The sequence below is a fragment of the Sphaerodactylus townsendi genome, linkage group LG07 (assembly GCF_021028975.2).
Source record: "Sphaerodactylus townsendi isolate TG3544 linkage group LG07, MPM_Stown_v2.3, whole genome shotgun sequence".
Taxonomy (NCBI): domain Eukaryota; kingdom Metazoa; phylum Chordata; class Lepidosauria; order Squamata; family Sphaerodactylidae; genus Sphaerodactylus; species Sphaerodactylus townsendi.
In genome coordinates, this window is record NC_059431.1 from 53442424 (window position 1) to 53457443 (window position 15020).

Genomic DNA, 15020 nt, shown 5'->3' on the forward strand with positions numbered 1-15020 from the left:
TTATTGATTTATGGCCTAATGTGCTACCTGCCAAGATGATTTTGAATTATGACTGTCTTCTTCAGTGTTTACTGTGTCTTCCAGCTTCATGTCATCCAGGTTTATGTCGGTTGTTCCCCCCTTTTGATGGTCCCCGTAACATCTGAGGGACCACCCCCTCCGGGGGGCAGGGGTTAGTGACCGGACGCAAGGAATTATATATTTGAATGCTGTGTTTTATGGGGATTTTTTAGTTGTTTTAATCCTAATAGAGCCATATGTCTTTTACTGTAAATTACTGATGTTTTAAATTGTGCTCTATCTAATTATCTAATTATTTAATAATAATAATAATAATAATAATAATAATAATAATAATAATAATAATATTTGATAAACATCTCCTCTGTGACCTCATCTCACTCATTGATAAAAAATGTTAAACAGCACAGGGCCCAGGGCCACCCCACTGGATCTCTCCCCTTCAGAGTGAATGCAAACTCCTAATGAGCAGTCATTGGGTATACTTGTTCAGCCACCTGTGAATCTACCCAGCCAACATTTAACTGTCTTTTTCGCAAGGATATGAGTGTATTTGTCAAACATTGTCTATTAGATTAGGCAGGTATGAAGCATCATTATGGCCAGAGCAGAATCTTAAACATTGTATGTGTTTTGAGATATGAAAAACTATGCTGTCATTTTTGGAACTGGCTGTTAGCAATGATAGGTATTGTGAAAAGAATTCTTCAAGTTAAATTTCTAACAGTAATGTTGTGTGATCTCTCTGCTTTTCATCTAAATAACTTCTGGGACTGGCGAGAATAAAAATGTAAATAACATGTAGACTAGAAATGTAAATAACACGTAGACTGAAAGTATCCCTTTAGGAACTTGTAAAATCTTTGGCATGTCCTGTAGGATTTTTGGTTTTTTTCTCCTTTGAAGTGTATACCTCCATGCCATATCACAAACGGTTTTTGAAAGTCCCTTCTGTTACAAAAATATTCACTGTGAAGTCTGGCAGGCTGCCACTCATGAAGCAAAAGCCCTTCTGTGTGCACAGAGGGTGGTGCTCTGGATTCTCATCATTATTCAGTATTAAAATACCATAATAAAAAACTTGTCAGCTATTGTCATGTTCATAGTTTTTAATTAGTTCAGGTACTGGCTGTTTCTGCTTTTCATTAAACTCTAATAAATCCCTTTTGTATCTTTAAATCAGAGTTATGCATAGGTGTTGGTAGCATTCTGTCCAAAAATGCTTCAGCGAAGTAGTATTTAAGTAAGCTGAGTGTTGGTGGAAATATTATCTTTGTATTTTCTTTTTTTTTATCGTATGCTGAGACAAATTGTTTTAAAAACACATCTGAAAGTATAACACAGTTGTTCTGTCAGTTGTCGCTAATAAGAGATAAATGAGAATATCATCCCTGTCATGTCTCATTGTCTACCTGTCTCTTTCTCTAGGAGGTGATTTCCTCTCCTTTTTAAGAAAGAAGAAGGATGAGCTCAAAACCAAACAGCTTGTGAAATTTTCGTTAGATGTTGCTGCTGGTATGGCATATCTTGAATCCAAAAACTGTATTCATAGGTAAGATCAATGCAAATGTTCTGCACTACAGCATTGAGTATTTAGATAAATGGGTACATGCATAAGCTGTAACAATAACGGATGAATGAAAAGTTGAATTGACTTCATATATTTTTCAATGCCATGTCTCTTTTCCTAGCTACTACTTCTTTTTTTAATTCAGTTATAAAACAATGTGTGTATTTCACTGTCAGCTCTTTATGGAGGCCAAGTTATTCTTCCCATTGAGCCATATGTTTAAAATGTAGTGCAAGTTGGTGGCAAGGGATTAGGGCCCAATTAATGAACCAGTAACAGTCCTGTCTGAAACTGAGACATGGGCTGATTCCGCATGGGCCCAAAACAGCAGTGTGAAAACGGTATTAAAATGGTGCAAAAGAGTTTAAAACGGTGTAAAAAGGTTTATACTGTTTTCACACCATTTTCACACTGCTGTTTTTGGCCCACGCGGAATCAGCCATGGCTAGAAGAGAGATTATGATTTGTTACCTTTTCTTGAAATCCATAAGCATTTTCCAGATTGTAACCAATTGTTAAACTTAAGCTTGTTTTTCTTCTCATATGCAACCTGTCTATATATCTGATTTTACTATGTTAATGCTAATATTTTACTACATTAATACTACTATGCTTAATATTACTATAGTTAATAATTTAGTATGTTAATGTTGGTCTTTCTCATCTCTTTTCCTCCAAAAGAATTTCTCCAATGGTTGAAGACTTACCACACTCTTTCCACCTTAAATTTCTGATTTGATTTCTAACTTTCTTGTTTGGCACAACACGTTTAGGTGAAAATTGAAGAGTTTTAGAAGATGCTAATGGATTGTTTTTAATTTAGTTTCATTTTGTTACTGAAACAATTTACCTGTATCACCAAAACCTTTATCTCTTCAGGTTGTGAAAGCTTAGTCACTTTGAACTGATTCTTAATTGCTTCTGACAGTCAAGAGTCAAACTCCTTGTTACGTTGTGATCTGTGATTGGATTCAGACATTGTCTTTTGCTTTACTTTACTTTAGAAAATAGCTTCGGAGAGCTGGGTCTGAATTAATCCTTAGCGAGACACTCATCTTCAGCATTATTCTCCTGCCCCCCCCCCCCCCGCCCTGGTAGCTCCACCTCTGACAGGGAATTCATAATTGTTCTAAGAGTGATCCCAAAGTTTGAAATTAAAACTCAGGGAACTTGTGACTGTCCCTAAAAGCATTCTGAAATAACTCTGAAAACATCATTTGCACCTTTATTTTTGCACACCTAGAAGTTTTCCTTGCCTCAGCCTTCTGGAGCCCACCAGATTGGATCCAGATTAAGGTGTAAAATGTATTCAGTTTTCCCTTCCCTGCTTCATGTTATTTCATGGGGTCTCCTGTCTCCCCAGTGGAAAGAGGGAGGCAGGGTAGTTCCATTCAGCCTTCAGAAAATTGAGTCTCATTCCAACCCACCATTCTTCTCCCTTTCCATCAGCAAGTTTTTTAAAAGGAAGTTGCTACATCAGTGTAGTATTATAATGTCACATATCTATTGCTGTGATCCCAGCTTTCATTTTTTAAAGTATCTAGTCCTTTTCTTTGCAGTGTTATAAGGGGAAAGTGCAGGTTGTAACTCCGCTTACAGTGCTACAATGAAAAGGACATGTCTTCTTTTTTAAATGAAAGTTTAAAACCAATAAATCATGGCAATACATTGCTATGGTAATCTAGCAATTCCTTGTTTTGGTTCTGGAGGGTTTTCTGGGCTGTGTAGCTGTGGTCTAGTGGATTTTGTTCCTAACGTTTTGCCTGCATCTTTGGCTGGCATCTTTAGAGGTGTATCACAGAGAAAAGTCTGTTTCTCACTGTGTCTAAGTGAGAAGGGAAAGTTTAGTGTGGTATATTCTCCATGTCCCCAAAAGCCCTCCAGTGGTGGTAGTGTGGAATGGTGAAACAAATGGCTGAAACAAAGAAAATGCCACTGAAGACATGGCTGAAACAAAGAAAATGCCACTGAAGACATGGCTGAAACAAAGAAAATGCCACTGAAGTGAATGAAACCTGCTAAAATGAAAACCTTCCCATCTCGGCAGCACTGAAAGACATTTGACCACAGCCTTTCTGCAAAACATCATAGTAAAACAGGAAAACACAGAAACAGGACAAGTAGAGCAATATTCCTGAAAACAGCCCTGCTGTAAGGAATCCAAGGTGTAGGAAAGTATGTGTGGAGAAGTCCTGGTAAGATTTTCCTAATAACATTATCTGACCTTTTTGGTGTATTTCCTTACAGGAAAGAAAGGCAGGGCATAAATCCAAACTTCTCCTCCTCCTTTTCCTCCTCTTCTTCTAAAGGTAGAATGCTTCTGGGTTCATTTGACTCGCCTGTGTTATTTAAATACCCACCCAAACGCCACATGCAAGTCTTCAAGGTGCAGTTGAAGTTGAACTAAAATACACTGAAGGCTTCTCATTGACCTCAGAATATGTGTGTGTTTTTAATTGTAAATTTTCAAGCTGTGTCTTGTGCTTTGAAGTACATGAAACAAATTACAGAGTGCTTTTTTCATAGTAGTGTCATTCTCAGAGGTGGGATCCAGCAGGTTCTCACAGGTTCCTGAGAGTAGGTTACTAATTATTTGTGTCTGCCGAGAGGGGGTTACTAATTGGTGATTTTGCCACATGATTTTCGCCTTAGTTACGCCCCTCCTCTCAGCAGTAGCGCGCAGAACTTGAAGTAGTCTAGCAGGAGGTGCACCGGGGTGGGTGGTAGCCTGCGCCTGCATGCATTTGTTTCCACCCAAGGACCGGCGCAGTGGCTGCGTCCTTGCCACAGCCCCGCCCAGGAATGCCACACCCCACAATGCCTGGCCACGCCCTCGTCGTGCCGCGCCCAGCCCCATTGGCGCTCCGCCACAGTTTGAATCCCACCACCATGGGAACCTGTTACTAAAATTTTTGGATCCCACCACTGGTCATTCTCCAAGAATTACAAGACCGGTCAATATTATTCTGTTTAATTTAATTTGTTATGAATCCATACTTATTTATCATATTGGCATTGTATTTATGTGAGCTTTTTATCTCTTAGGTGTGCTTATAATGGTTGCCAAACATGATCTAATTTTTAAACTAAGGTGAAGCACAACTTTACAGAACTTTTTTTTTAACTGTTCAGTATGTTCAGCACTTTACTTCCTGGATTTTTGCCCTTTCTTCCCATCTCCTACCTCATCTCTCTGCTTGCCCTCTCTGCTTCTTTATATAAATATTATCTAATGGCGTTTTCCTGTTAATACTGTTCCAGTGGTGCTTAGTTCCTCATCAGGGATTTTTTGGGAGACGCTCCTGATGATACCTCTCAGGTTTGTTGAGGTTTGGTTCATGGGGTCCAAGGTTATGAAGTTGCCAAAGATGAAGTTGCCAAAGAACAACTGATTAACAATAAATGTTTCCTTCTGGGCTGCACATTCTATATTCCCAGTAAGGTCTTTCATTGGAAGTTAACACCATATTGTCAAGGTAATGATAAGTGATACACTGGGATTGCTTATACATGAAATAATTACATCCCAGTTTGCTTTTGGTGTGATACTTTCCTTGAAGAAAGACAAACACACAGTTCAACTAATGATGAATACTTGCCTCAGCATATTTTATTTATTCTAGTTCACAATGTCTACCAGAGACTAAATGGGTATGAATAATAAGATAGTTTTCTATATATAATCATGTTTTAAAGGTCAGATAACAGAGATGGCTAGAGTCACTTGATGTGCGATAAAAGATTTACATGCTTTGCCTTATTATAAATGTCGCATTTCTTGGAAGATAACTTTAATATGTAATACTTTGTCCAGACTCCTTGATTTAATAGGTTTGTTAGAAAACTTGATTTTTAGGAGCTCAACTGAACAAAATTCCTTATTATAGATTATATGTTAAATTAATTCCAGCTACAGTGATGCAACATATTTTTCTTTCTTGCATTTGGTAGCAGCCAAAATGTACAACGGAACTCTAGTGAGTAAATTTGCATACCTTTCAACTTCACCATTGTCAATTGTTGCTGAATAAGTACCTTGAACAGTTGCCAGCCTGGCTTCACCTTGGCGTATTCCATCAGTATTTTAACTGTTTTAGAAGGGGAATTTGACTTTTCCCATCTGAAAGTGAACACCAAACTGTAGGGTCCCACAGGGTTCCATGTTGCCCATCGTGTTGTTTGACATCTAAATGAAACTATTGAGAGAGATCATCAGGGGATTTGGAGTGAGGTGCCATAGATATATGTGTAACACCCAGCTCCTACTTCTTAACAGTTGAGTTCAGTGAGTCTTTGGAAGCCTTGAACAGGTGCCTGGGGAAGGTAACAAGAGGGATGAGGGCCAGGATTGAGATGCTGCTTATTAATGACAAAGTTGGTCAAAGACTGAGGAACCAGCCAGCCCTGGAGAGGTTTGTCCACTCCCTGAAGGAACTGGCTAACAGCTTGGGATGGCTGCTGGGTCTACGGTTGGAGGCTCATATCTCCTCTGTGGCAGGTAGTACCTTTTATTAACTGGTACACCAGCTATAGCAGTTTCTTGAAAAGCATGTTCTGGCCATCGTGGGCCCATGCTCTGATTACTTCCATGTTAGACTACTACAATGTGCATTATGGGGAGCTGTCTTTGAAAACAGTCTGGAAACTTAAGCTTGTTCAGAATGTAGCATCCAGGCTGCTGTCTGGAATGGTGTAGAATGATCATATCATTTTAGCTCTGAAAAATTTTCATTGGCTGCCTACACTAATTTCTCTTTCCACTACCCTCCCGCACATCTAATATCTCCCCCCCTCAATCTACTCTCCCTGTTCGTAGCTGTTTTTACTCTGTGAGTTCACAGTCTACCAAGCAAAACAACTCAGCCTCCTTTTGAATTTCTGAATTTCATTTTATTTAACATTATTTAACATTTCCTTTTTTAAAAATTTGTTCTTTAGTAGTAAAATATATGTAGTATTGTATTCTTACTTAGTGGCTGCACTGTCCGAGTTTATTTTCTTTATGCTACAGTGGCAAGTATACATGGTCAAAGTTTCATTGAAATCATTAAATGTGACTCCAAATAGGGTAAGCCTAGAGGTTTGGGGTGAGCCTAGAGCCAGGTTTGGAGATCTTCTGGCAAAATGTTTTCTTGTACTTCCAAAGGTGGAGAGAAAAATATCAACTGCCCGTCCTAGTTATGTCTTGAGTTTCCAGAGAGTGATACAGGAAGAATTCTTCTTAGGAAACTGTACATGTCTCAGAATCCAAATTGGAAAAATTAACAAGTCGTTACAGTGTATGCTTAAAAGATAGGGTTTGATCCATTAAGTATCAGAGATTGGCTTTTTTGGAAAGCCATATGGAAAGACAAAAGCGTGTGTTGAGGGTTGACTTTCAATAGATCGCAGCGAGGGAGCTGCTCTGCTACGTACGAAACCCCAAGCTAGAATCAGGTCATCTACGAATGACTTAGCACTGGGTTCCCCACAAATGTGCAGTGCGCCACAGAAGAGAGGTGGCCCCCTTTTGGCTGCGCTCCACTCCCGAGACAGACGGCTCTCCACACTGGGCTCTGGGTTAGAGTTTATTTATTGGGTGCTTTAGGAGACTGTACATGTCTCAGAGAATAGTTTATGGGGAAAGCTGGTGGATACTTTTCTAGATTCTAGGAGTAGGTCACACTGATATTGGGGGGATTCCTGAAGTTAGGAAAAAACAGATTCAACTCAGAAGTTTTAAAAGCTTTATTGATAACTGCTGTCTGCACTCAGTATTTGTCAATTGACATGATATTTTATGTATTTATGTATTTATTTATTTATATTGGATTTTAGAACCACCCAACCCCCGAAGGGCTCTGGACGGTGTACATCAAACCAGAATCAACAATACACACAATAAATAAGTTAAATTCAATTAAAATCATATTACAAACTCTATAAAAACATAGCAGCATTACAAATATGGTGACGCCCGATCCCATGGCCGGGAGGGGGTAGGCAGCACTAATTAGATGTTACGTCAGGTGTGCCAAAGATGGAACAGCATGCAACACAGGGGCATCCGGGAGGGGGAATCTGCGACCAGCCTCACCAAAGGCCCGGTGGAACAATACAGTTTTGCAGGCCCTTCGGAATTCACCAAGATCCCGCAGGGCCTGCACATCTGATGGAAGAGTGTTCCACCAGGCAGAGGCCAGGGCCATAAAAGCCCTGGCCCGGGTAGAGGCCAGCCGCATCATAGAGGGGCTGGGAACCACCAGTAAATTGGCCTCTGCCGATCGCAGAGGCCTACCCGGGACATATGGGGTGAGGCCAGCAATGCCATGTTCTACATAAATAGTTGCAATCCTCTCTTCTGAACATCCTTACTCCCCTATCCAAGGCTGTAAATACAAATTACTTGGCCCCTCCCCCCTCATTTCCCTCATGTGAATCCCTAGGGGAGAATAAGACATTTCTTGACCATAACCCAGACAGTACCAGAAGGAAGAATATTAATGGCATCATAACCATAGAATACAGCAATTAGACTATGGTAAGTTCCCTCACATGTACTTAAAGAACCTCATTTGAAAGCCACTTGGCTTCAGTCTGTCAGCTTGATGTTAAGGTGGAGGCCATACTAGCCCAATTTCATATCATGATGCTTCTGCTCTAATACCATTTTAAACCCTAACCTTCCCTCCTGTTCTCTCCATAATAGAGAAGAAACTGTTACTGATATTTCTGCCAGGCCCACATTCCTGATCCACCATGTTTTGTCTTTGCTTGCTGTTACAGACTCTGTCCAGTTATATGGTCTTGTTGTCTGCTTTTTGGATTATCATCCTTCAGCCTACCAACTCTGATACCATGAGTGAGATCTAAAGACATAGATCTTGAAATAGGTTTGCAAAAGTAGAAACTGGTTTCTGCAATTTGATCAGCAGTTTTTGTTATACAAGTGGCCAGAGGCGTATCGGAGGGAAATGGTGCCAGAGAAAACCCCTTCTCCAGGCACCTTCTGGGGGCCCTTGTGCCCCGTCAGCCTGCACGGAGGCCAGAGGTGTGGCTCAGGGCCGGTGCCACCCAACAGCAAGCCCTGTCAACCAGCCTCCGTGCAGGCTGGCAGGGCCTGGGGAGGGCAAAAACCGGCCTGCAAAGAGGCCGGGGGCAGGGCTTGGGGCAGCAGGAAGGCCAGGTGGGCGCTGGGGCCACCCACTGATGAGCCCTGCCCTTCCATGGGAGGGCGGGGCTTGGTGTCATGGGGCTGGGGCACACACCTTTTGGGACATGTGTGACCCCAAGTCCCTATAAGCCAAATGCCTCTGCAAGTAGCTTGTACGAAAAGATTGCACAGGGAAATCATTTGCTTTTTAGTAGGGTTTTTTGAATATATCACACTTTTCAGCTCAAGATTCCTGTATTTACTTTAGAATTTCCAGAGCGTTTTTTAAACTCAGCATGATAGAATAATGAAGAAATAATCTACAAAGACAGCAAATTGGAATTAGATAAAAGGGAATACTTATGTTAAAGATAAACTATCAATTGAGTGCATAAAGGGAAATGTGCATTTTCATCCCTGTTGAACAATTAGTTTCATATGGGAGCATTTATTACTTATCTTAAAGAAGTTGATAGTTTCACTTTGGCCTTATTAAGAGACATTTTTTAAAAAGATAACTTTTTGCTATAGGGAAAATATGACTTGAAAAATAAACAGAATGTAGTAATCACCCACTGTTTGACTATGCTGTGGCACAATGGACATCTGATATGACATCTAGACTAAGAGAACATTCTTAATTATATTATATCTTATTAATTTCCAGACATTTAACTTAACAGTCAGTGCTCATGAAATTGTACTTGTTTGCAGGATCCAAGTCAAAGTATCATAATTTCCTTGCAGAATTGTATTTGAAGAAGGTATAAAAAATGGCTTCTAGCCTCCAATGAAGGAGACCTAGTTGCCTTGCTAAATGGATTATTCCATTGATAGATAATTTTTATATAGATCGATCTTTCCAGTGTTGGCAGGTCTTGCAGGGTTGTACTTGCTTCTCGTGCTCTAACACGTGGTGCAAGAAGGCTAGAATGGCTAGTGCTACATTTAAAAATATTATGGCATAGCTATCTGGCCTCATAGTTTACGCTCCACCTTTCTTCTGTTAGTGAGATTTAAGACAGCATATATAAGCGCCTTAAAAGTTATCTCATCCAAGCACTGAGAAGGCTAGGAATGTCATGATAAGTTGTGTTTCTCCTTTGAAGAGGTCAGCCATAGATGCAGGCAAAACATTTGGAGCAAAAACTACCAGACCATGGGCACACAGCCCAGAAAACCCACAACAGCCAATATTCGCATTCTCCAGTCTTTGGTTTCTGTCAGCCAATAGCAGAGGGGAGCGTGCTGCTCAGGACTACTTTGACCTTCTGTTCCATCCTTGTACCTCCTCCCTCTTGCCATGGAACAAGGACTCAATAGGCCTGGCCCAGCAGCAATCAAGAAGAGGAGACGATGGAAGTTGCTTTGTGTGCTCATTGAGTGCTCAATGGAACTTGCATTGAGTGCTCATGGAAGTAAAACAGTTCATTTCTCTGCACGATCCTTACTATGATACCACATCATTCTCACAGGATTCTGCCAAGAGCGTTACAGGATGTTTTCCACAAAAGAATTATATTTATGTGATTATAGCTAGCCCATTGCTATAGCTAGCTTGAATTATAGCTAGCCCATTAACGTTAAGTGCTTTTCCCCCTCTTTTGGGCAGATGACTTTATTAGCATTCACTTTTTGCAATTTTGGGCCTCTTTTGTTTGGGTTTCTTCTCCAGACAGGCAGTAATTTGATGTCACTACAACGATCCATCCTGGATTTGTTATTTTATCCCTTCCGTCACTTTTTTAGAGATAGAAAAGCACAGAATAGCCAACTTTTTATGGCTGTTGTGGATCTGTGACCTCCTTTTAGGTACTTCCATCAAATTTACTTTGACCTTTGCACCACCCTACTGTCTCCAAATTGCATTCTGGGCAGATGTTGAAACTTCCATGTTATCATCCTGTAGCTGACTCAGAGTGGAACTCTTAACAATACATCAGCTGTAGGAGGAATCCACTTCTTCAGTAAAAGCTTCTGCTTTCACCTTTTGCGTGATGTGAATGTTGATAGGCTTTTTTCTCCCTTGGTGCTGAATTCAGCATCTGAATTTCTGTATCAGTGGATAGAATGTAATAGTACAATGAGTGGTTTTATCATGTCTGAAATAGGATTTTTGTTCGGTTTTCAAACAAGACAACAGGGCATATATAACTACTTACTAATCTCTGTTGCATTGATGATGCAGCAACCTTAGAAAAAATGGTAGTTGCTACTCTGACAATTCAGTCAGCAAATGTCTTCTGCCTCTTAAGCATTCATATTTTAGTAATAGCTACTTAAATAAATCCTCCTTAGATATTAGCTTTGTATGGAGTACTATGTACAGTTTTTGATTCTATATTTAAAAATATTTTGTCCAATGTAATTGTAAGTAGCATAGTGGGCATTTAGAGCTTGTTTATCCCTGTTTATCACATAAGAGCAAGAGGATTTCAGAATCATGCTGCAGGTTATTTATTTATTTATTTTTAATCACAGGGTTTTCATGCTGAAAGTCGATATGTAGGAATTACTGGCAGGGTGCAGGAATGGTGAAGGCTTTGTTGACAACATCAAGTAATTATCTTGCATTCTGAACATATTGTGGACCTGCTGACATTTAAAGTGATTCATGTTGTCGTTGGGATATCTGTATGATTTTCTTCAAATTACAATGAACCAAGTATCCCTAACTGCTGCTACATTCTCCATAAAGGCTCTCCTAATATTCAAACTGATAATCAATTGGAATATATTACATAGTTCTGTGCAATTTTTAGAAGTAAGCTTTCTGTTTTAAGCAATTAGTAGCATTTGCATTTTGACATATGAAGGAATATTTCTTGAGTAGAAAGTGTGAATCACAGATCTAAATGTAAGGCAAGTGCTAATGAATGTGTTTAAGGTTTCTGAATTGAGAGGTAAATTGTTCAGTATTGAGGCTATCGACTTGGCAAAGACTTCATCTTGCATTGCCATGAGGAATAGCTGCCCTAAGATTGGGACCAAATGCTCTACTGCTTGAAATAAAGTCCTATCCAACTCGGTGCTGAATTATTGAAATTGAACTACCTCTAGTTTTTTATTAAAGGGAGGAAATATGTTGAAACAGACAAACTGAATTGCAACCTTTGTTTCAAAATGTGAATGAATTTTAGGGGGAAAGTCATAAAATCAACACTACATATAAAGACATGAAAAATTATGAATTGAAATGGAAATAATAAAAATTCCATCAAAACAAAATGGAAAAAACAGTTAAGAAACATTCCTCAAACAACTCATTCGTATTACTTCCTCAAATGCTTGAAATTGATTTGCTTTATTGACATGCCTAGTTCACTGACCATTTTCTAGTCCAAATGCATAGTGCACACCTTTCACCACATACACAAAACCATGGCTAACTGTTCCAGTGGAATAATTGCCACCCTTTAATTGATAACTAGTGACAGTGATGAGAACTCTTTCCAGTCATAAACATGCTTACAAAGGAGAGGGAAAAATCCATCCTCTTTGCATTCCTGAATTGTAAGAACACTATGTTTAAGGATTTAAAGGATAAAGAATGTAGGCACTGAGTACTGCCACTGACTATCATATGAAATAAATGATTAATGTGAAACTAAGATTTTGCTCTCATATACTATCATACTGTTTATATATTTCTGTGCTGTGTTGAGTATATCGCTAATCACACTGCACTTCATAAGATAGTGTAAAAGAACTGGGGAGCTTGGAATAATATTAAAGCTAAAAGACAATACATTATTTTTTGGGTACCATTCTCGAGGAATGCCCTGGGAAGAAGTATAGTTCAGATGAGGGAAGAGTTCAAGAGAAAAGCATCTGGCAGGATGAAGGGTTAAGTAACCCCTTTTCCACTCCATCTTTCCTGCAAATTTGTCCTCTTCTTGAAATACATTTGCAACAAAGAAGCTGTCCCCAGCATTTCCAGACTCTCTTAGCCAAGTTTTAGCTTTGGCAACACTATCAGTCTCCCACTTGAGATATGAATTCATGCTGCTACAGGCCTCCCAGATCAGAAAGTGGTTCTATGACAGTGGTTCCCAACCTGTGGGTCACGACCCCGAATGACCCTTTCACAGGGGTCGCCTAAGACTCTCTGCATCAGTGTTCTCCATCTGTAAAATAGATAGGTGTTAGGGTTGGGGGTCACCACAACATGAGGAACTGTATTAAAGGGTCGTGGCATTAGGAAGGTTGAGAACCACTGGTCTATGACATAGCTTATTTTAGACATGGACAGCCAGTCATACCTTACTTTTGCTTAGATCAGGGGTGGGTCAAACATATGGCCCAGGGATCAGATCCTGCCCCTTGAAGGAGTTTATCAGGCCTGTGAGCCAGCTGAGGCAACTCCCCCTCGCTCCTGATTAGGAGCGAGTGGGGGGGGGGGTTGCCTCAGCTGGCTCCCAGGCCTGATAAGCCCCCTCAAGGCAGTCACCTCACTCCGCTGTAGGCTCACCAGTCCAGGCACCCCAACCCCTCAGTTCTGTTTTGGGACCACCTGAGGCTACTGTTCCCCCAGGGCCTGGCCTGACCAAGTCACATTTATGTCATATCTGTCCCTCATATCAAATGAGTTCAACACTCCTTGCCCTCATAAGAAATGAGTTCAACATTCCACTGGCCCTCATAACAAATTAGTTCGACATTCCTGGCTTAGATAGTTAAGTACTGCTGACTCATCACCATACAATATGTGACCCAACACCAGGCACTGATACCTGATAATATTCCAAGCTCCCTAATTGTTTTACACTGTGTTTCATCCCCTTGCTTCTTTGTGTGGCACTTACATAGGCTAGTATACTCACGCATGACCCTAATGTGGAGAGGAGATGATGATGATGATTACTACTACTACTGTCGTTGTTGTTGTCATCATCATCATAATTAATAACAATAATAACAATAATAATAATAATAATAATAATTATTATTATTATTATTATTATTATTATTATTATTATTATTAATTTGATTTGATAGACTGCTCTATCCCCGAAGGGCTCAGAGCGGTGTACAAATTAAACAAAAAACAAACAAATCGAATAGCATCATTAAAATCCAATTAAAACAGTAGCAACAGTACATCCCCATATTATGCTTGGATCCAAGTCCCTCTGTCATTCATTTGCTATTGATGGGGCTGTCAGAGGAAGGACAGGAAGCTTGCCCATATCTAACTTAATTTGCGTATCCCCTCTCCATAGACCATCCATGCTGAATTTTAATATTTCTTTGCCTTTAATTCCTGAGACCTACTTTTGGAGTTCATTTTGGCTGAAAATTAGGATACTATGTGTGATGAGTTTGTACAATGGAACCTCATGTTGCATAAACTGCATGCTTTCTTTTGCCTTCCCCTGGTCACTGAGCATATGAAGAAGTGTTCCTTTTGAGTAGGTGGCCTTCATATCCATAGCTACTATTACAATATTGCATTCGAAGAACCGTGAGATTCATATATATTAATTAATTTAAAAGGTGCTTATTCCTTTTCATCCAGGCTGGTTTTAAAGTGTAGGTGACTGAGGGAGGAATTGGTAGACCACTCCGTAAACATAGTCTTCCTATACATTGTTTGCCATAAAGATGATGTTAGATTGTATACTCCTCTGTCATAGAACAAAGCAAACCTTTGCCTGGGTGCTAGTGCCTGCTTAACCCTGCTCTCGCCATCCATTTGAAAGTTTGAAAGTAAAAATTTTGGCATAAATGCTCTTGTATCAAAATACCATGTTCAGTAATGCACAAAATAATGGTTTTGACAAAGGCAGTGCATAATAAATGAATGATTATTCCCATATTTGTTTAGGACTGTATTCTAATTCAGATGCATACAACTTTCTCAACCACCGTACCTCAACTGACTGAACTATCATTTTTATGTGAAATATAGTAAATGTCATAATGTGACCCGGTGCTTGCACAGCAGACTACCTTTACCTATTTTTTGTCTGTACTGAACAACTATGGTTCTATCACCTTTCTCAAGAATTCAAGAAACAATAGCAAAAGTATGCCTGTGGGCTGTTCTCACAACTTGCATATAAACAAGATTCCATTTAAAAGCTTGCATAATTTTTAATCTTAATAATCCTCAAAGAAACAATTCATTATTTATGCATAGCAACCTATTGGTTGACAAAGTATCTACCCTGAAAGCAAACAGCAAACTCTTCATAAATCCTTTTCTCAGGAATGACTTCTAATGTTATAATTGTAATTCCCAACATTAAATGCTTGTGTTCAAATAGTTTAACATTATTATTTTTCTTATGGTCA

General features: G+C 39.6%; 1 protein-coding gene across 2 annotated transcripts in view; it reads left to right on the forward strand.

Annotated features, from left to right (window-relative positions):
* Positions 1-15020, forward strand: part of FER (FER tyrosine kinase) — a 130794-nt gene that overhangs the window by 101617 nt on the left and 14157 nt on the right. For both annotated transcript variants that reach the window (XM_048502984.1, XM_048502986.1), the window contains exon 17: positions 1450-1573. In XM_048502984.1, coding sequence (XP_048358941.1) covers positions 1450-1573 — 124 coding nt within the window. The remainder of the gene's footprint in view (positions 1-1449; positions 1574-15020) is intronic.